The sequence below is a fragment of the Charadrius vociferus genome, unplaced genomic scaffold (assembly GCF_000708025.1).
Source record: "Charadrius vociferus isolate BGI_N301 unplaced genomic scaffold, ASM70802v2 scaffold702, whole genome shotgun sequence".
Taxonomy (NCBI): domain Eukaryota; kingdom Metazoa; phylum Chordata; class Aves; order Charadriiformes; family Charadriidae; genus Charadrius; species Charadrius vociferus.
Genome location: NW_009647433.1, coordinates 824078 through 838086, shown reverse-complemented (window position 1 = coordinate 838086; position 14009 = coordinate 824078). Strand labels below are relative to the sequence as shown.

General features: G+C 50.1%; 1 protein-coding gene across 1 annotated transcript in view; it reads right to left on the bottom strand.

The window, feature by feature from the left end:
• PIP5K1C (phosphatidylinositol-4-phosphate 5-kinase, type I, gamma) overlaps positions 1-11055 on the bottom strand; it is a 28268-nt gene extending 17213 nt beyond the window's left edge. Inside the window, exon 1 of the mRNA XM_009880624.1 lies at positions 10998-11055. Coding sequence (XP_009878926.1) covers positions 10998-11055 — 58 coding nt within the window. The remainder of the gene's footprint in view (positions 1-10997) is intronic.
• Between the last annotated feature and the right edge of the window lie 2954 nt (positions 11056-14009).

Below are 14009 nucleotides of genomic sequence, written 5' to 3'. Positions count from 1 at the left end.
TTATTCTTAGGCAACAGTGAGAACAGGCTCCTCTGCTGCCGGCCCCGTGAGGTGTTGGCTGATCTGTCGAGAGCCTCATGTGTGGGACCACAAGCTCCAGCCCAGCTGACTCTGGAGAGCCACCGTGAGCAAGGACCAAGAGCTGCTTAAGAAGAAGAGCTGCCCACCCCATCCCGGCAGCACAACATCCCCAGTGCCCCCCAACCACCTTGGCATGCAGAGCCCAGGTATTAGGAGAGAAGCCCGCTTGCAAAGAACACAAACCCAAGGGATAGACTTAAGGTACAAGTTTGCTGCTACCTGCTCCTGTCTGAAGTGTTCCTACAAGCACAGACCGTTAAGAGATCCACAATCCTTTAGAAAGGGCTTAATTTCACAAGAGACCATTGAGTGGAGCTTGAGAGTTTTGGCTGTGAAGGAGAAAGGCCCTCTTCCAAGCCCTCAACTTTTCCCCGTTTGAGGGCAATGGGTGGATTGCACAAACCGACTCGAGAGGGATATCTGCTCTCCTCAAGCTGGGGTTGGTCCCCAGGGGGAGTGGGAGACGGCCAACCCTCCCGGCTGGAGAGGGGGCTGTCCTGGTTTGAGCGACACAGGACTAATTTCTCTTCTAATGCTTGGGAAAACTGCACTTTCAGAAGACTCTACTGGCTGAGTTTGGGAAAATATTTACTTTTAGCCAGCTGTGGTGTGTGGGTTTCAAGGTCTCAGTGGTTTCGAGCTCGCTGGGTGCCGGGATAAGGAGGAGCGAGACCCGGGCACTTGACCCAAGCTGCCAACAGGGTTATTTCATACCAGGAATGGCACATTCAATACCAATTAGAAAGTTTGCTGAGGAGTTTCTCTCTCTCCCGTGATGACTGTGATGCTGAAAACTCCTCACCCCAGTGCTGCAGCCCTGAGCCCTTCCCTTCCTCCCGAAGCCGCAGCACTCGCAGTGTCCAACATTTGCTGTCCCCGTCTGCGAGTGCACAGCTTCTACGGATAGAATGGGCTGAGTATGCTCCTTGTGTATTTTCTGTTGGCGTCGGGATCAATACTGGTTCTTTAGTGTTATTAATGTTAATTATTTAGTCTTATCCTATTAAATCTGTGTATTTCAACCCTTGTGTTTTCTTGTTTTTCCCCGATTCCCCTTCCCAGGTGGGGAGGGCTCACCAGGTGAGAGAATAACTGTCTAAACGACAATAAATCGTGGCTTTCTCAAACCGTAACAGGTGTAAAGCCCAGAGGATGCAGCCCAACATGCCACTGCTTCAGCATCTCCCCTGTTTGGCCAAGGAAGAACTATGATGGTTTAACTTGGGTAACTGCTCATCCTCCTCAAATACAAGCAGCAATGCTTCAGGGCTTGTTTCAAAAGGAGCGTGAGCAAGGAGTCAGGCATAACAGGAGCGTGATGCTCTGCAAATGACAACAGCGCTAGGAGAGCGTGTGATTCAGTTACATTTCAGGAAATATTTCAGACACTGGGAAGCAAAAAATAACAACAAACCCAATAAAAACCCTTGGGTGATCACAGGGGAGACGAAATCGCTCTCAATGAGAAGTCCTGAGGCCACCTCACCGTCCAGTCTCAGCAAACTAGGTGCAAAACAGGTCTTGCCAGTATGGCATTTTGAACTGACTGCAACGCAGCCCCCCAGCCCGACACCTTGGCCCGCGATTGCAAAGCCAGAGCGGCACGGCAAGATTCAATTCTTGTCCCATTTTAAATCGTGCTCTCTAGTGCCAAAGTCTCACGTCAGGAAGAGAATCCAGGACTGCAGCAAAGGTCTGAAATCCTGCTCCCTCCATGCCAGCTGCATCGCACAATCCCATCTCAGACAGCAGGAGGGGAAACAAGTGGAGCGGGAACCCCTCACCGGTGCGGAGCAGCTCCCCTCCATCACCCACCTGGGCTGCACATCCCTCGGCCAAGGGGACGTCCCCTCCACGGACATGAAACCCCATCACCCTTTAGAACTGCACCAGCACACAGCCCAGAGGACCACCACTACCTCCAACTCTGCATCAGTTCTTGTGCTGAAAAATTAGTCCTTTGGCCTAAGACAACACCCTTTTATGATCGCTCAACAAAAAGCCCTGCAATGGCCGGGGGAGCAGCAGGCATGGCACTGAGCGAGCATTTGGCTAACGAACTTTCAGGGCACCAAGCTGGAGCAGCAACTCAAGACCGCAAAGGAACCCAAATGGGCAAATGCTGCTGCAGGGTGAACACTGGAAATTGCTGGGAACGCTGGAAATCACCAGGAACACAACATGGCCAAGAGGGCCCCAGGTCAGGCAGACTACGCTCTCCCCACCACGGCCGAACCTGCTCTCCTACTGCACTAATCTCTCTCCTGCACTTTGTCACAATTCCAGAGCAGGAGATTATCTTTAATTTTGTGATAATTACCACAAGCCGCTTTCATTCCCTGCTTTTAAGTGTCTGCTGCTGTACACGTACCAAATGTGGAATCAACACCAACCACCCACACGAAGGAAGGGTACCAGAGGTGAGGAACTGTGGATGTCAAGGAGAAAGGATGCTTCAGGTGGACAAGAGCACCACCAGCAAAACCTTCCCTCACCCCCCTCCCCTCGCCCCTCCAAAACCAACACAAAAATGGCTTTATAAAATCAACTTGTCTAGGCAGAAAATGAAAAAAAAATAATCTTCCGCTGGCTTCTCGGTGCATGGCACTCGGCTGTGCTCATCTCAAACAAGCTGACAGATGGCCTAGCAAAAACTGATTTAACTCCAGCTTCAGGGGTTATACAGCCACGGGAGACAGCACTTGGGTTTGCGGGGAACAGGAGCTCTGCTGCAGGAAGTTTCAGCATTTAACAAGCTAATTGAAATGATTCTTATCGGATTTGGTGCAGCTTAGTGAGGGTGTATTCAGAAACGTGACGGGTGGCTCTGGAAGGGGAACCCCAGGATGGAACCCCAGCTTTCCACCATGCCTCCAGCTCATGCCCAGGTTTTGCAGTGCCTTTCACACACGCTTGACCTGCTGCCTTCAGTTCCTCTGCTCATCTGTGCACAGCTTTGAGTTGACCCTACCCCAACGCCCAAGCTCCTCGGCAGCCTCAGAAACGAACACTTCGGTTGTAGCGTCCAGCAATTCTCATCCCTGATTTAATATCTACTTTTTTCCTATGCCTCTCTATTCACAGCCACAACCGCCTCATCCATCCCCACCACGACACTGACACCCGGCAGGACAGGGATGAATTTACTCCTGGAAACCCTCTGCCTATTTACCATCTGACACAGAATAGGACTTTTGAGTTTTAGCTCTACCGCACCAGAGGAGCATACACCTACACACGGGGGGAGAACCTGCTTCTCCTCTTATGCAATATATTGCGTCAACAAATTGCTGTTCAGACCTTTTTAAGCCCCCACCCCCTTACACATGCTTGATTCCCAGTAAGCAACGCACAACCCAGGCAGGAGGGCTCCCGCTCGCGAGGGAAACCCTCATCGTTACCAGGTTCGTCAGCCTCATAGGTGCATCCGAACTCACAAAAGGGTGCAGGGTTGGGATCAGAGCAGCTCCCTCGGCTTCTCCAGCTCACAGCCTCTCTAGATGCCATCATCGGCGAAATGCAAGTGATGTCAGAAGTTAAGAAGTTAAAAAAATAGATTATAAAAATCATCAAATCTTTGGGTCTAAAAGCAAACTTCATGAAAAACAGAAAATACTGTCCTTGCTTTCCACAACTTAGAATGAGTTTAAGTTGGAAACATGGGTTTCATTTACGTGCAAAGAATAAATTTTAAAATCTAATCAAGGCGAGGAAAACAAAACGTCACTTGGATCTCTGAAAACCAGCTAAGGCAAGTTGACCAGAAAAACCCTTCGTTATAAATCTAGAAAGAGCCATGAGAGGCTTCTATCCACTGAAACGGAATTTTTAAAGAAAGTTTATAATCAACCAGCAGAGGCCTCATTTAAGACCTAATAAAGAAGTCTCCTCTGTAAGACAAATGTACACAAACACGTATATATATTTATAAGATGCTTGATGATGCTTTAGAGAAGTCAAAGTAAGTTTTAATAACTGGTAGATTTATCTGGACTCCTTTATCCAGCCAGAGATAGTGCTGCATCTTTAATAACAGCTCCGCTTTATTAAAGAGTTTACCAGGAGCTATACAATGTGACTGCAACTAAAAATACGGTAGAACATAAACACCACGTAAGCTCTTCAGGCAGAGGCTGTACTGACATGACCCCTCCAAAAATGCAACACATGACAGATTTGCAGTTTGCCACTCAGTCGGGGCAGTTCTCTCAATCAAAGCACAGTTCTCCAGAAGTGCTGGACCAGCAGTTTGTATTTGTTGTCCCTTTTTTTTTTAAAAAAAAAAAAGAATATATTTTTTCTTTGTTTTTAAACTACCGAGCTGACAGCAGCCTTTGCAAAACTGACATTTAATACTAACCCAGCATAATCAGCTAGAAAGCTGTGATATTCTGACAAGTCATACATTACCCCCCCCCCCTCGAAGGAAGTCGGGATCTAATTTTACAATTATTCGATTGAGAACAAGACAATGTGACACACCTGAGCAACCCATTTAGACAATGAGAGGAGGCGAAGACTGCAACCAGGCCACTAGGATTTATTGTTCCATCAGACCCCTCTAAACGCAGCCCCGTCTGGGCAATGCATTATGTGCAAAAGCATTAAGAAACGGAGCGCTAAGGCACGAGCTGTGAAAGTTAAAGGCTGTGCTCATGTAGCAGATGTGCTGGAGTCGAAATACAGAGAGAAAGGCTGGAAATGAAACACATCCATCAAAAGAGACAGCTGTTACTTCCCGTAAGGGACTGCTGATAAAAAGAAATTAAAATTGTGGCTGGGAGGGGAGACAATTCAGAGAAGATGCCAGAAAACACGTCTCAGCTGAGAAGCAGCATCCGACCCCACGCTGGCAGCCGGGGCTGCCCCAGGAGCCAGCGCGAGCGTCCGGCCGTATCAAAAGGGAAAGGCAGAGAGAAACCTCTGAATTTTTTCTTGCAGTCGAACTGTGTGGCTCCAGCGCACCAGCAGCCCAGGGCAGGCACGAGAGAGGAAACAGCACAGCCGGGAGCAGAAGCCGGACTCTCATTCACCGCCTGGAGAAGGCAGCTATTTACAACCTGCCCTTCTCAGGCATCCGGAATGACCTATTTCTGATCATTAAAAGCATTTTCTTCCCATAAAACAACACAGTTTCATTAGGATGAGGAAAATCAAGTAAGCCACAATACTAAATAAAAAGTTTTAGGTTTTTTTCACCTTAATTGCAGCATCTCTCACAGAAAGAACTGTTGCCGACTGCTCTGCACCCTGGGCACAAATAGGTGCTTCTGTCATTGGAGGGCTTGTAGAAATAATAAGGAAATAAAGCAAGTTGAGATAAATTGTGCTTGTTATATAGAAGCTACATATAGCTTTGACACCAAAATGAATCCATTTTTCCCTGGAGCACTTGCTGACTGAATGAATGATTTTTTGGAATCATCTACACAAAACTCACACTGGTTGAACACAAAGAGACGAAACTGAAAGAGGGGAGATTTAGATAAGATATTGGGAAGAACTTCTTTGCTGTGAGGGTGGTGAGCCCCTGGTGCAGGTTGCCCCGAGAAGCTGTGGCTGCCCCATCCCTGGAGGTGTTCAAGGCCAGGTTGGATGGGGCTTGGAGCAACCTGGGCTGGGGGGAGGTGTCCCTGCCCAGGGCAGGGGGTGGCACTGGGTGATCTTCCAGGTCCCTTCCAACCCAAACCAGTCTGTGATTCTATGAACTCTCTCTCTCCCCACGAGTTAGTCCAGCCCGGTGCTCAGGCAAGGCTCGCTCCATCCCTGCGGGTAAGCATGAGGACAGTCCCTGTGCCCAGGCACCTGCACCATCCTCTCCACCGACCTCAGGAGAGTTTAGTCACCATCCAAAGTCCAGCAGTTATGTGCAGACAGAAATGCTAGAAACGCTGGCAGCACTGGGCAGTATTCAAACGGGACTACCAGGAGCAGCCAGAGAGAAGTAATCCCATTTAATCCCACCTTGGCCGCCCTGCTCTCCTCGGCTCCCGCTTGCCGCCCACACCAGCTCCGTGCCTCGTTGTACCGTTTCAAGCACACAGGAACCACCTCCACTTCATGGAGGGAAGATGACATTTGCAAACCATGATCTGCTGCACCAACCCGACACGCTGCACTCTTTTCCCATGCCCTTTGTCTTGTTTATTTGAACATAAACTCATTAGGGAAAGGAACGGCATGGCTTGTACAAATTAAGGGAAAGAGCTCGATGTACCGGCTAGGTAGGACGGGGCCTCCGGGCACTGCTGTGGTATGATAGCAGTGACACAGCTCGCTCCCTCCTTTCCAGCCTGGGTGGTTTCCATCCACCAGCTCTTCAATGAACGGGTGCCGGGCGGCGGGCAGGAAGGCCCCCAGACTGCAGCCCCACACCCAGTCCTGCCCCAGTCACCCCCTCCAGGTCTCTGCTTGAGGGTTTGGAACTCCAAACCCCGGGAGCGCTCTTGCTGCTGCCCCAGGGATGAAGCTGTTTAAGCCCTGCATTACACAGCCCAGCTCGGGCTGCGCCAAGCACAGCATCCAGCTTACGGAGCATCACCACGGCAAGGGACTGCCACACAGGGCGATTCTGCAGTAAAGGCACTTACCAGCCCATTTTATTTTTTGGTTTTACGCAGAAACTCTTTCTGCATCAGAAATAAATCTGTTTATGCCAGCTGAGGAGGCAGGGCAGAAGGTAACGCATCCCTCCCTCGGCTGCAGGTGCAGGATCGCATCCTGGGCGCAGCCCTCCCCGGGAGCCACGCTGCGGAGCCAGGACATACCATGCTAAAACGTTTCCTTGACGACTCACCAGAAAAGCGCTTACAGCACGGAAGCCCAATTACAGTGGGGAATGAGCAGGACAAGACCAGGGAAATGAAATTTAAAAAGAACTGATTTGTTTTCTTGTCTTGGATCAGCTGCGTGTAGAAGAAAAAAAAAAAGAAAAAAGAAAAAGAAAAAAGAAAAAAAGGACAATTTCAGAGCGCCTAGACCGAACCGTGTGACACAGCCGGCAAAAAAAGCAAAACAAAGATCTCATCAAGAGAGCACACAATAGCTGACACCCAGTAGCGGAAGAGGCTGCAGCCGTTCAGCTCCACGTTCAACTCTGTAATTATGCAATCCAGTGGGATGTTCAGGCGAACATCTGCTAGATGGGAAAGGTGCAGTCTTATCTGAACACAGTGTTCCTGCTCCCTTCCACGCCACCGGTCACAGGAGGATTGTGGAGTGGAACAACACACGCTCCGCGGCACGTCCCGGGCGGCCAAGTGCTCTCCCCGAGACAGAGAGGTGAGACACTCCCAAGGTCAGGGACCCCGGTGGTGGCGCTGGGGACGCCAGCCTCTTCCTAGCCTCTGGCTTCTGTCTTTATTGCAACCTACAAGTCCAAATCTGTCTACCACAATTCACAACAAAGCTTGATTAGGATTAATTACAGACGGCAAACATAACAGCAGAAAGCACAACCTCTCCAGGACAGAGCCAGCTCTGCGCCTGTGGTGACACCCAGGCACAGTGGCACCACATTAAAACCATGACGCCAATTTAAAGCAAGGCCATAAAAGGCCAAAGGACTTTGAAGTCACGTTCCTCACAGTCATCCAGAAGAGCTAAAGCAACAGGCAGTTGCTCAGGGGTGGGACAAGCTTCGCATCACCTACTAGAGGGTCCCAACCCACTGACACCGATCACTGGAGCATCTCCTGGCTGCTGGGAGAGCTGCAGTTCAGCAGCGAGAAGACGGAGAACCTCCTCTTGCCTTTCTAGTCGCGCTGCAAAAACATCGAGGACCTGAATGTAGTGCATGACCCCAGGCAGCCCTCAGGACTCTTTTTGTGTGTTCAGATGGAGTTTTCAGCTGCCACAAGGCCCCAGAGAGCCATTTCCCAAGCCCAGGTCAGAGAAGCACACAACAGCTTTTGAAGACTTGGTCCAGAACTCACTTCCCTCCTTTGTCTTCTGAGCATTGCCACCTCCCTGCCTGCAGGCTCCTGCCTAGAAGTGGGATTCAGCACTTTTAACTCACCCGGTGTCCCACCTCTGAGCAGGGAAAGGATGCTCAGCTGCATCCTCCATTACACTGTTCTCCAAGTGCCACTAATAAAGGGGGAGAAGTACGAGCTGACTGAAGTTACACACTGGTTTAGAGCCAGAGCAGTCATTCTGCCCCAAATACACAGGGTTTGCAGTGTGGCCTGGCTCAGTGCTTCAGCTGCACAAGGCTTAATGTCAGACCTCAGCAGCTCCTGGTCAGGTAGGGATTAGCACTGCTGGAGGTTCTTCTCCACCATCCGACCTCCATGAGCTCCCTTTGCAACTCACTGTCTCTGTGAGGATACCTGTAAGGCTGGTACCAGGCACAGGACAAGGAATCGGCGACTGGAAAAAGGGTAATTTCACTGTAGCCAATCCCAAAACTTGTTAAACTGATAAATAGCACAGGATATTGATCCTGAGAGTGCAAAACCCCTTTAACCCAAAAGCAGGAGGATGTCTCTGCACAGCATCGTCTTGGTTCCCTTTACAGTACTGCTTCTGTGGGTACCCCTCCAAAGGATCTCAACCTGTCTTGGGAGAGCACTGGGAAGCCAAAAAAATCATTCAAGCTGCTTGTAGGAGCAGCACAGCAGACACAGAGAGCAGTGGACTGTAAGCTGTATGAGACAGTGATGATTTATGTCCCCTCTGTTAGCGCTCAGCCCTTCCTCACAGAGCGTTCTGCAGCTAAACAACGTCAGCACCTCTGATCTATTTAAAAGTATCTTCCTATAGGTGTTACTTGACAGAGAGCTTACTCCTCTTGCTCATTCACCATCAAGAATTATTCTCAGACTAAATTACATTAAAATAGAAGAATACAACTCACGATAGATACCCACCTCCCCGGATCTTCCATTTTCTGACCTTCTAAAAGTTGTGTTAAAGTCCAGCTACCAGCACCATAGCAGGTAAAGAAATCTACCTGAAGTTGCACAATACCCACCTACCACAACACCAGGATACTAGAGTTAAGCACAGCTTTAAAACCATGGGAGCTCAGTGTCCCAACCAACAGCAAACTCCAAATGGAAAACCGCAGTTTTGTCTGCAGGCCACCCTTCACAAGTCATCCTGAAGATGCACCTGGATTTTTAATGAGTGGAGTATTTCCTGATTTACTCCGTAGCCAAAGCTGCTCAGCTAAATCCTCTAAGAATTAATTCCGCTCTTGCTAATGTTGCTTGGCAGAGATTTTCCTGGGGGGGGCTCAAACGCTGAAGACTTGCAGGGGGATTTCAGAACAGGGTCGGGTACAACATGCGTCACTGGACATAAAGTCCTTTTGCTAGGCTGCTCGCATCAGGTTGAGTAAACTCTCCTTCACAAAACACTTCCAGGTTGCCGCAGCTGCTGCTGCCAACACTGCAATATGCACACGTACGCACAGACTTGCATCCCAAGGCTGAGGACAAGGTCTGTGTGGGAGAAGAGGTGGGGAACATCTGTAACTTCTACCTGTTTCAAAAAAAGATATCAAGGCAAGAGCATCAGGTTGAGTTTCTGGACCTGTTTTTAGAGCATGGATTGGTTCTACAGCCCCTCAAAGAGCATGTCCTCTACGCAACTCAGATGTAGTTTTCAAGTTGACCAGGTCCTACCAAAAACACACAGTTCAAAAGACATGATAGGAAAAGCAGACCAGTGATACAACTTTGTTCGAGAGTTGTACTTCTAAACAAAGTTGTACTTCTAAACAAACTTAAGCTTTTGCTGCCATAACAACCAGAAATTCAAGCTCTCCAGCTGCACGCGTGTCTCACCTGAGCTTGTTAGGCACCAGGCTATCAGAGATTTCTTGGCCTCATTCAAAATTAACTACCCCAACTCACACATGGCAGAAGGCCAGGTCTGGCCGGCGTTTCGCTGCTCCTCATCAGTGTGTCCTCTGCCCTTGTCACAGCTCCCTGCCACCCCCGCTGCCTGCACCCTCTTCCTATACAGGCAACAGATTTCACACAACCCACCCAAACCCTACAGCACACCACAGTGAGGGCTACTCAGCCCTTTAGGAGCAAACTCTGCTTAATCATAGACTGGTTTAGGTTGGAAGAGGCCTTAAAGCTCATCCTGTCCCACCCCCTCGCTCTGGGCAGGGACACCTCCCACCAGCCCAGGTTGCTCCAAGCCCCGTCCAACCTGGCCTTGAACACCTCCAGGGATGGGGCAGCCACAGCTTCTCGGGGCAACCTGCCCCAGGGGCTCACCACCTGCACAGGAGAGAAGTTCTTCCTCAGATCTCATCTGAATCTCCCCTCTTTCAGTTCAAAACTGTTTCCCCTCGTCCCATCGCTCCCCTCCCTGACCCAGAGTCCCTCCCCAGCTCTCCTGGAGCCCCTTTAGGCACTGGAAGGGGCTCTGAGGTCTCCCCTTTTTCGCCTCCTCTTCTCCAGGCTGAACCCCCCCAACTCTCCCAGCCTGTCCTCCCAGCAGAGGGGCTCCAGCCCTCCCAGCATCTCCGGGGCCTCCTCTGGCCCCGCTCCAACAGCTCCGTGTCCTTCTGCTGTTGGGACCCCCCGAGCTGGAGGCAGCACTGCAGGGGTGTCTCCCCAGAGCAGAGCGCAGCAGAGGGGCACAGTCCCCCCTCGCCCTGCTGGCCACGCTGCTGGGGATGCAGCCCGGGGTGCCGGGGGCTTTCTGGGCTGCCAGCGCACAGTGCCGGCTCCTGGGGAGCTTCTCACCCACCGACACCCCCAAGCCCTTCTCCTCAGGGCTGCTCTCACCCCATTCTCTGCCCAGCCTGGATTTGTGCTCAGCATTGCCCCGACCCACATGCAGGACCCTGCACTTGGCCTTGTTGAACTTCATGAGGTTGGCACAGGCCCACCTCTCAAACTTGCCCATGTCTCTCTGGATGGCATCCCTGTCCTCCAGTGTGTCAACCACACCACACATCTTGGTGTCGTCGGCAAACTTGCCGAGGGTGAGCTCAATCCCACTGCCCATGTTGCCGACAAAGATGTCAAACAGCACCAGCCCCAATCTATCCCAGCTAATGCAAATCCTTTCCTCCAGATGGATCCTATCCCTCCCTGGGCATGCCAACAGCTCCCCTCTCCCCCAGATTGAGGGGGCTGGTATCCAGGAGGGGTTCCAAACCTCCAGTCCTTCTCTCCTCCATCAGGGCTCTGAGAGCAAACGTTCCCTGCAGCAGCAGCTCTAGATAGACCATGTACCCGTGCTGTGAGACTGAGGAAGGACCTCTAGGGCACAAGCTACTGCTGCAAGGCGTGGGGGGCTGTAGGTTAAAAATAAATTTAAATTATTGCTCACCACCACGTTCTTTTCCCACCAGCCTTGTTAAGGCCACTTCTGCTCCCTGTGACTAGAATGTTTTGGTCGGGTGCTCCTGCTCTGCTCTAACAAAGGCACCTGAACAGATGGAACAAAACAAGCCACAGTAGAACAAGTTCAAACGATGAAGTGTGCTGCCAAAAATCGTAACTCAAAGTTTCAGCAAGTAGTCTCTTTTCTCCCTGGGATCCTGGCTGTAGCGTAGCAGCTAGTGACTCAGCTATCAGCTGAAAATAAGTTACCTAAAAAAATAATGAATTTAAAAAAAAAACCCACTTCTAGAACCCTTAGTAGGAAATACAAACAGGTGAGAAATGCAGAGATGGCAGGAAGAGATAGCCTGGTGCCTACGCTGGGCTACAAAGGTGTTTCAGTTGCATTACAGCCATGATGACGGACAGCCTCCTCCAATACAGGTAACCACAAGCTGAAGGACAGGCTCTTTCTGGCACTGATCTGCAGCTCATTCAAAAGCTAGGTCAGTAAAGCAGCTTCTCCAGCCCAGCCTGGAGGATTTTCACCTGGAGGCCGAGCCAGGCATTTATTACGTCTATTTAATCAAGTGCAGCTATGTGCATTTATTTACTCACTTGGGAACAAGCTCTGCTCCAGACTGTGCAGGTACGTGTCCAAACTAAAGATGCAAAAGAACAAAGAGCAAAATCCAAAAGAGCACTTGGGCTCCCAAAGTGCTGTGCAGGCAGAACTGAGGCACTGGTCATCCCCAAAGTCCCAAAGGCACTCTGGGTGCTGAGGACACTTCAGATTTCTGGCACTGCTTTCCCAGAGGCTGCTGCACACGTTCATACCTGCTTCAGCCACGACCCTCTCTGCAAGCAGCAGCACTGTTTGGGATTCAGAAGAACGGAGACCATGGTCATCGGCGAGTTGTGCACCGGGCAAGGGGTACGCTTACCCTTCACATCCTGCACTTGCAGGAGATACAGGAGTGGTCAAGATCTTTCTGAAGATTTGGTCTCTAGGATGCATTTGACAGCAGACTGTGGTTAGGTGAAAGGTAACAAGTTACTGTGGAGCTGAATCAGAGCTGGCTGGGCTTTCCCCAGCTTTCCAGAGCCCCCAGCTCCTAGGCTGTGGGTTTCAGAGAAGCCCTGCTTTAACGAAAGGCATTCATTAAACACAGAAACCTGCAACTGAAGAACGTTGGGTTGCAAAGGCAAGTGACCGTCTCAGGAAGAGCCTGGTCCGACCGGCCACGTGGCTCAGATGCACTTACATGCAACTGGGAACAACTTCTGGTCTCGCAGGTCCTAAAACAGAGTCCTGAACCATGAACAACTCAACTCCTGAGCCTTTCTCAGGGCTTTGTTCAACATCAACAAGGAAAAACTGGGCATGCCCTATGAAGAACAGGTATAGAATAAAGTAATTTAAGACAGCAGCATTGAGTGAATTTCAGTCAAACATTTCTGAACTGCACAGAAGAACCTCACAGGATTTTTAATACTGTTCGCTAAGACTTTAATAAAACCAGAAATTAAGTCGTTCCCCTGAACCATAACACTACAAGACCGGATCAGCCAAACACACACGGCCGCTGACTTCTGAAGGAGTGGGGGACAGCATAAGCAGCTCCTGTGTTTGGGGAGAAACTGAAACCACAGCCAGGCACGCAAACATCATACGTTCCCTCTGAAAAGCATCTCCAGGAGGACAACCCAGCCTCTTGCTCAGGTTTCCTCTCCCAGCTCAGCTGGTAGCTGCTGGCTCTCCATTTTATGATGGTGGTGTGCGTCGTGGGGTGGGAGGAAGAGACAGAAGTGTGCAGTAACGCCGCCCAACAGCTACGTAATAGCTCTCAATGGGGAATATAAAATACACAGGGCCGACATGGGAAGTCCCATGGCTTAAACTCTACATCTCCTGGCTCCCAACCCAGTAATCTTCTTCCAGGCCAGATGGCTCAAGCCTATTGATCTGTACCCACCAAGCAGCGGGGATCCTCTGGCCTCACTGGTGAGGCCAGGGAGATTTTAACTGGCAAGTTATTTTTTACAAAGCACAGCAAAATGGAAGTTAGAAGGCTCATAGCAGTCTTAGTGCTGATGGTTTTCTACGGGAGGACAAAAAGGCAGGTCTGATGAAGCTAACACATCCCGGAGACACTGCAACGCCATTTAAGGATAGACCTAACCAAGCTCTGACGTTTCAGATGGGGCAATACTTCTTGGCTTCCTCTTCAACAAAATGGGTGCATTGGTTCTGCCTGAACTTAAAGGCCAGCCATAAGGCAAAGGACGTTTGGAGACCATTATTTTGGCAAGTGAAAGCAACCAAAAGCAGGAGCTCTCGTAGAAAACATTAAGTCACAGGCAGCACTTGCCACTTCTGCCTGCAACATATTCCATTTTCCTTTAGATGAGCAGCTGCTGTTGAGGCATATCTTATCCCTCCCTCCCGCAGACCTTGGATTAACTAATTTTTCACCCCACCTCACCCTTACAGATTAAGTTATTTTTCACCCCACCTCACAGGAAAACTTGCATTTAAATTTAATTTCTTCAGATACCGTAAAAACCCACCTCCTTCCTCTAAGTTACAGTTTACTATTCACACTGGTCACTTCCAGCCTTCTTGCACTCCTA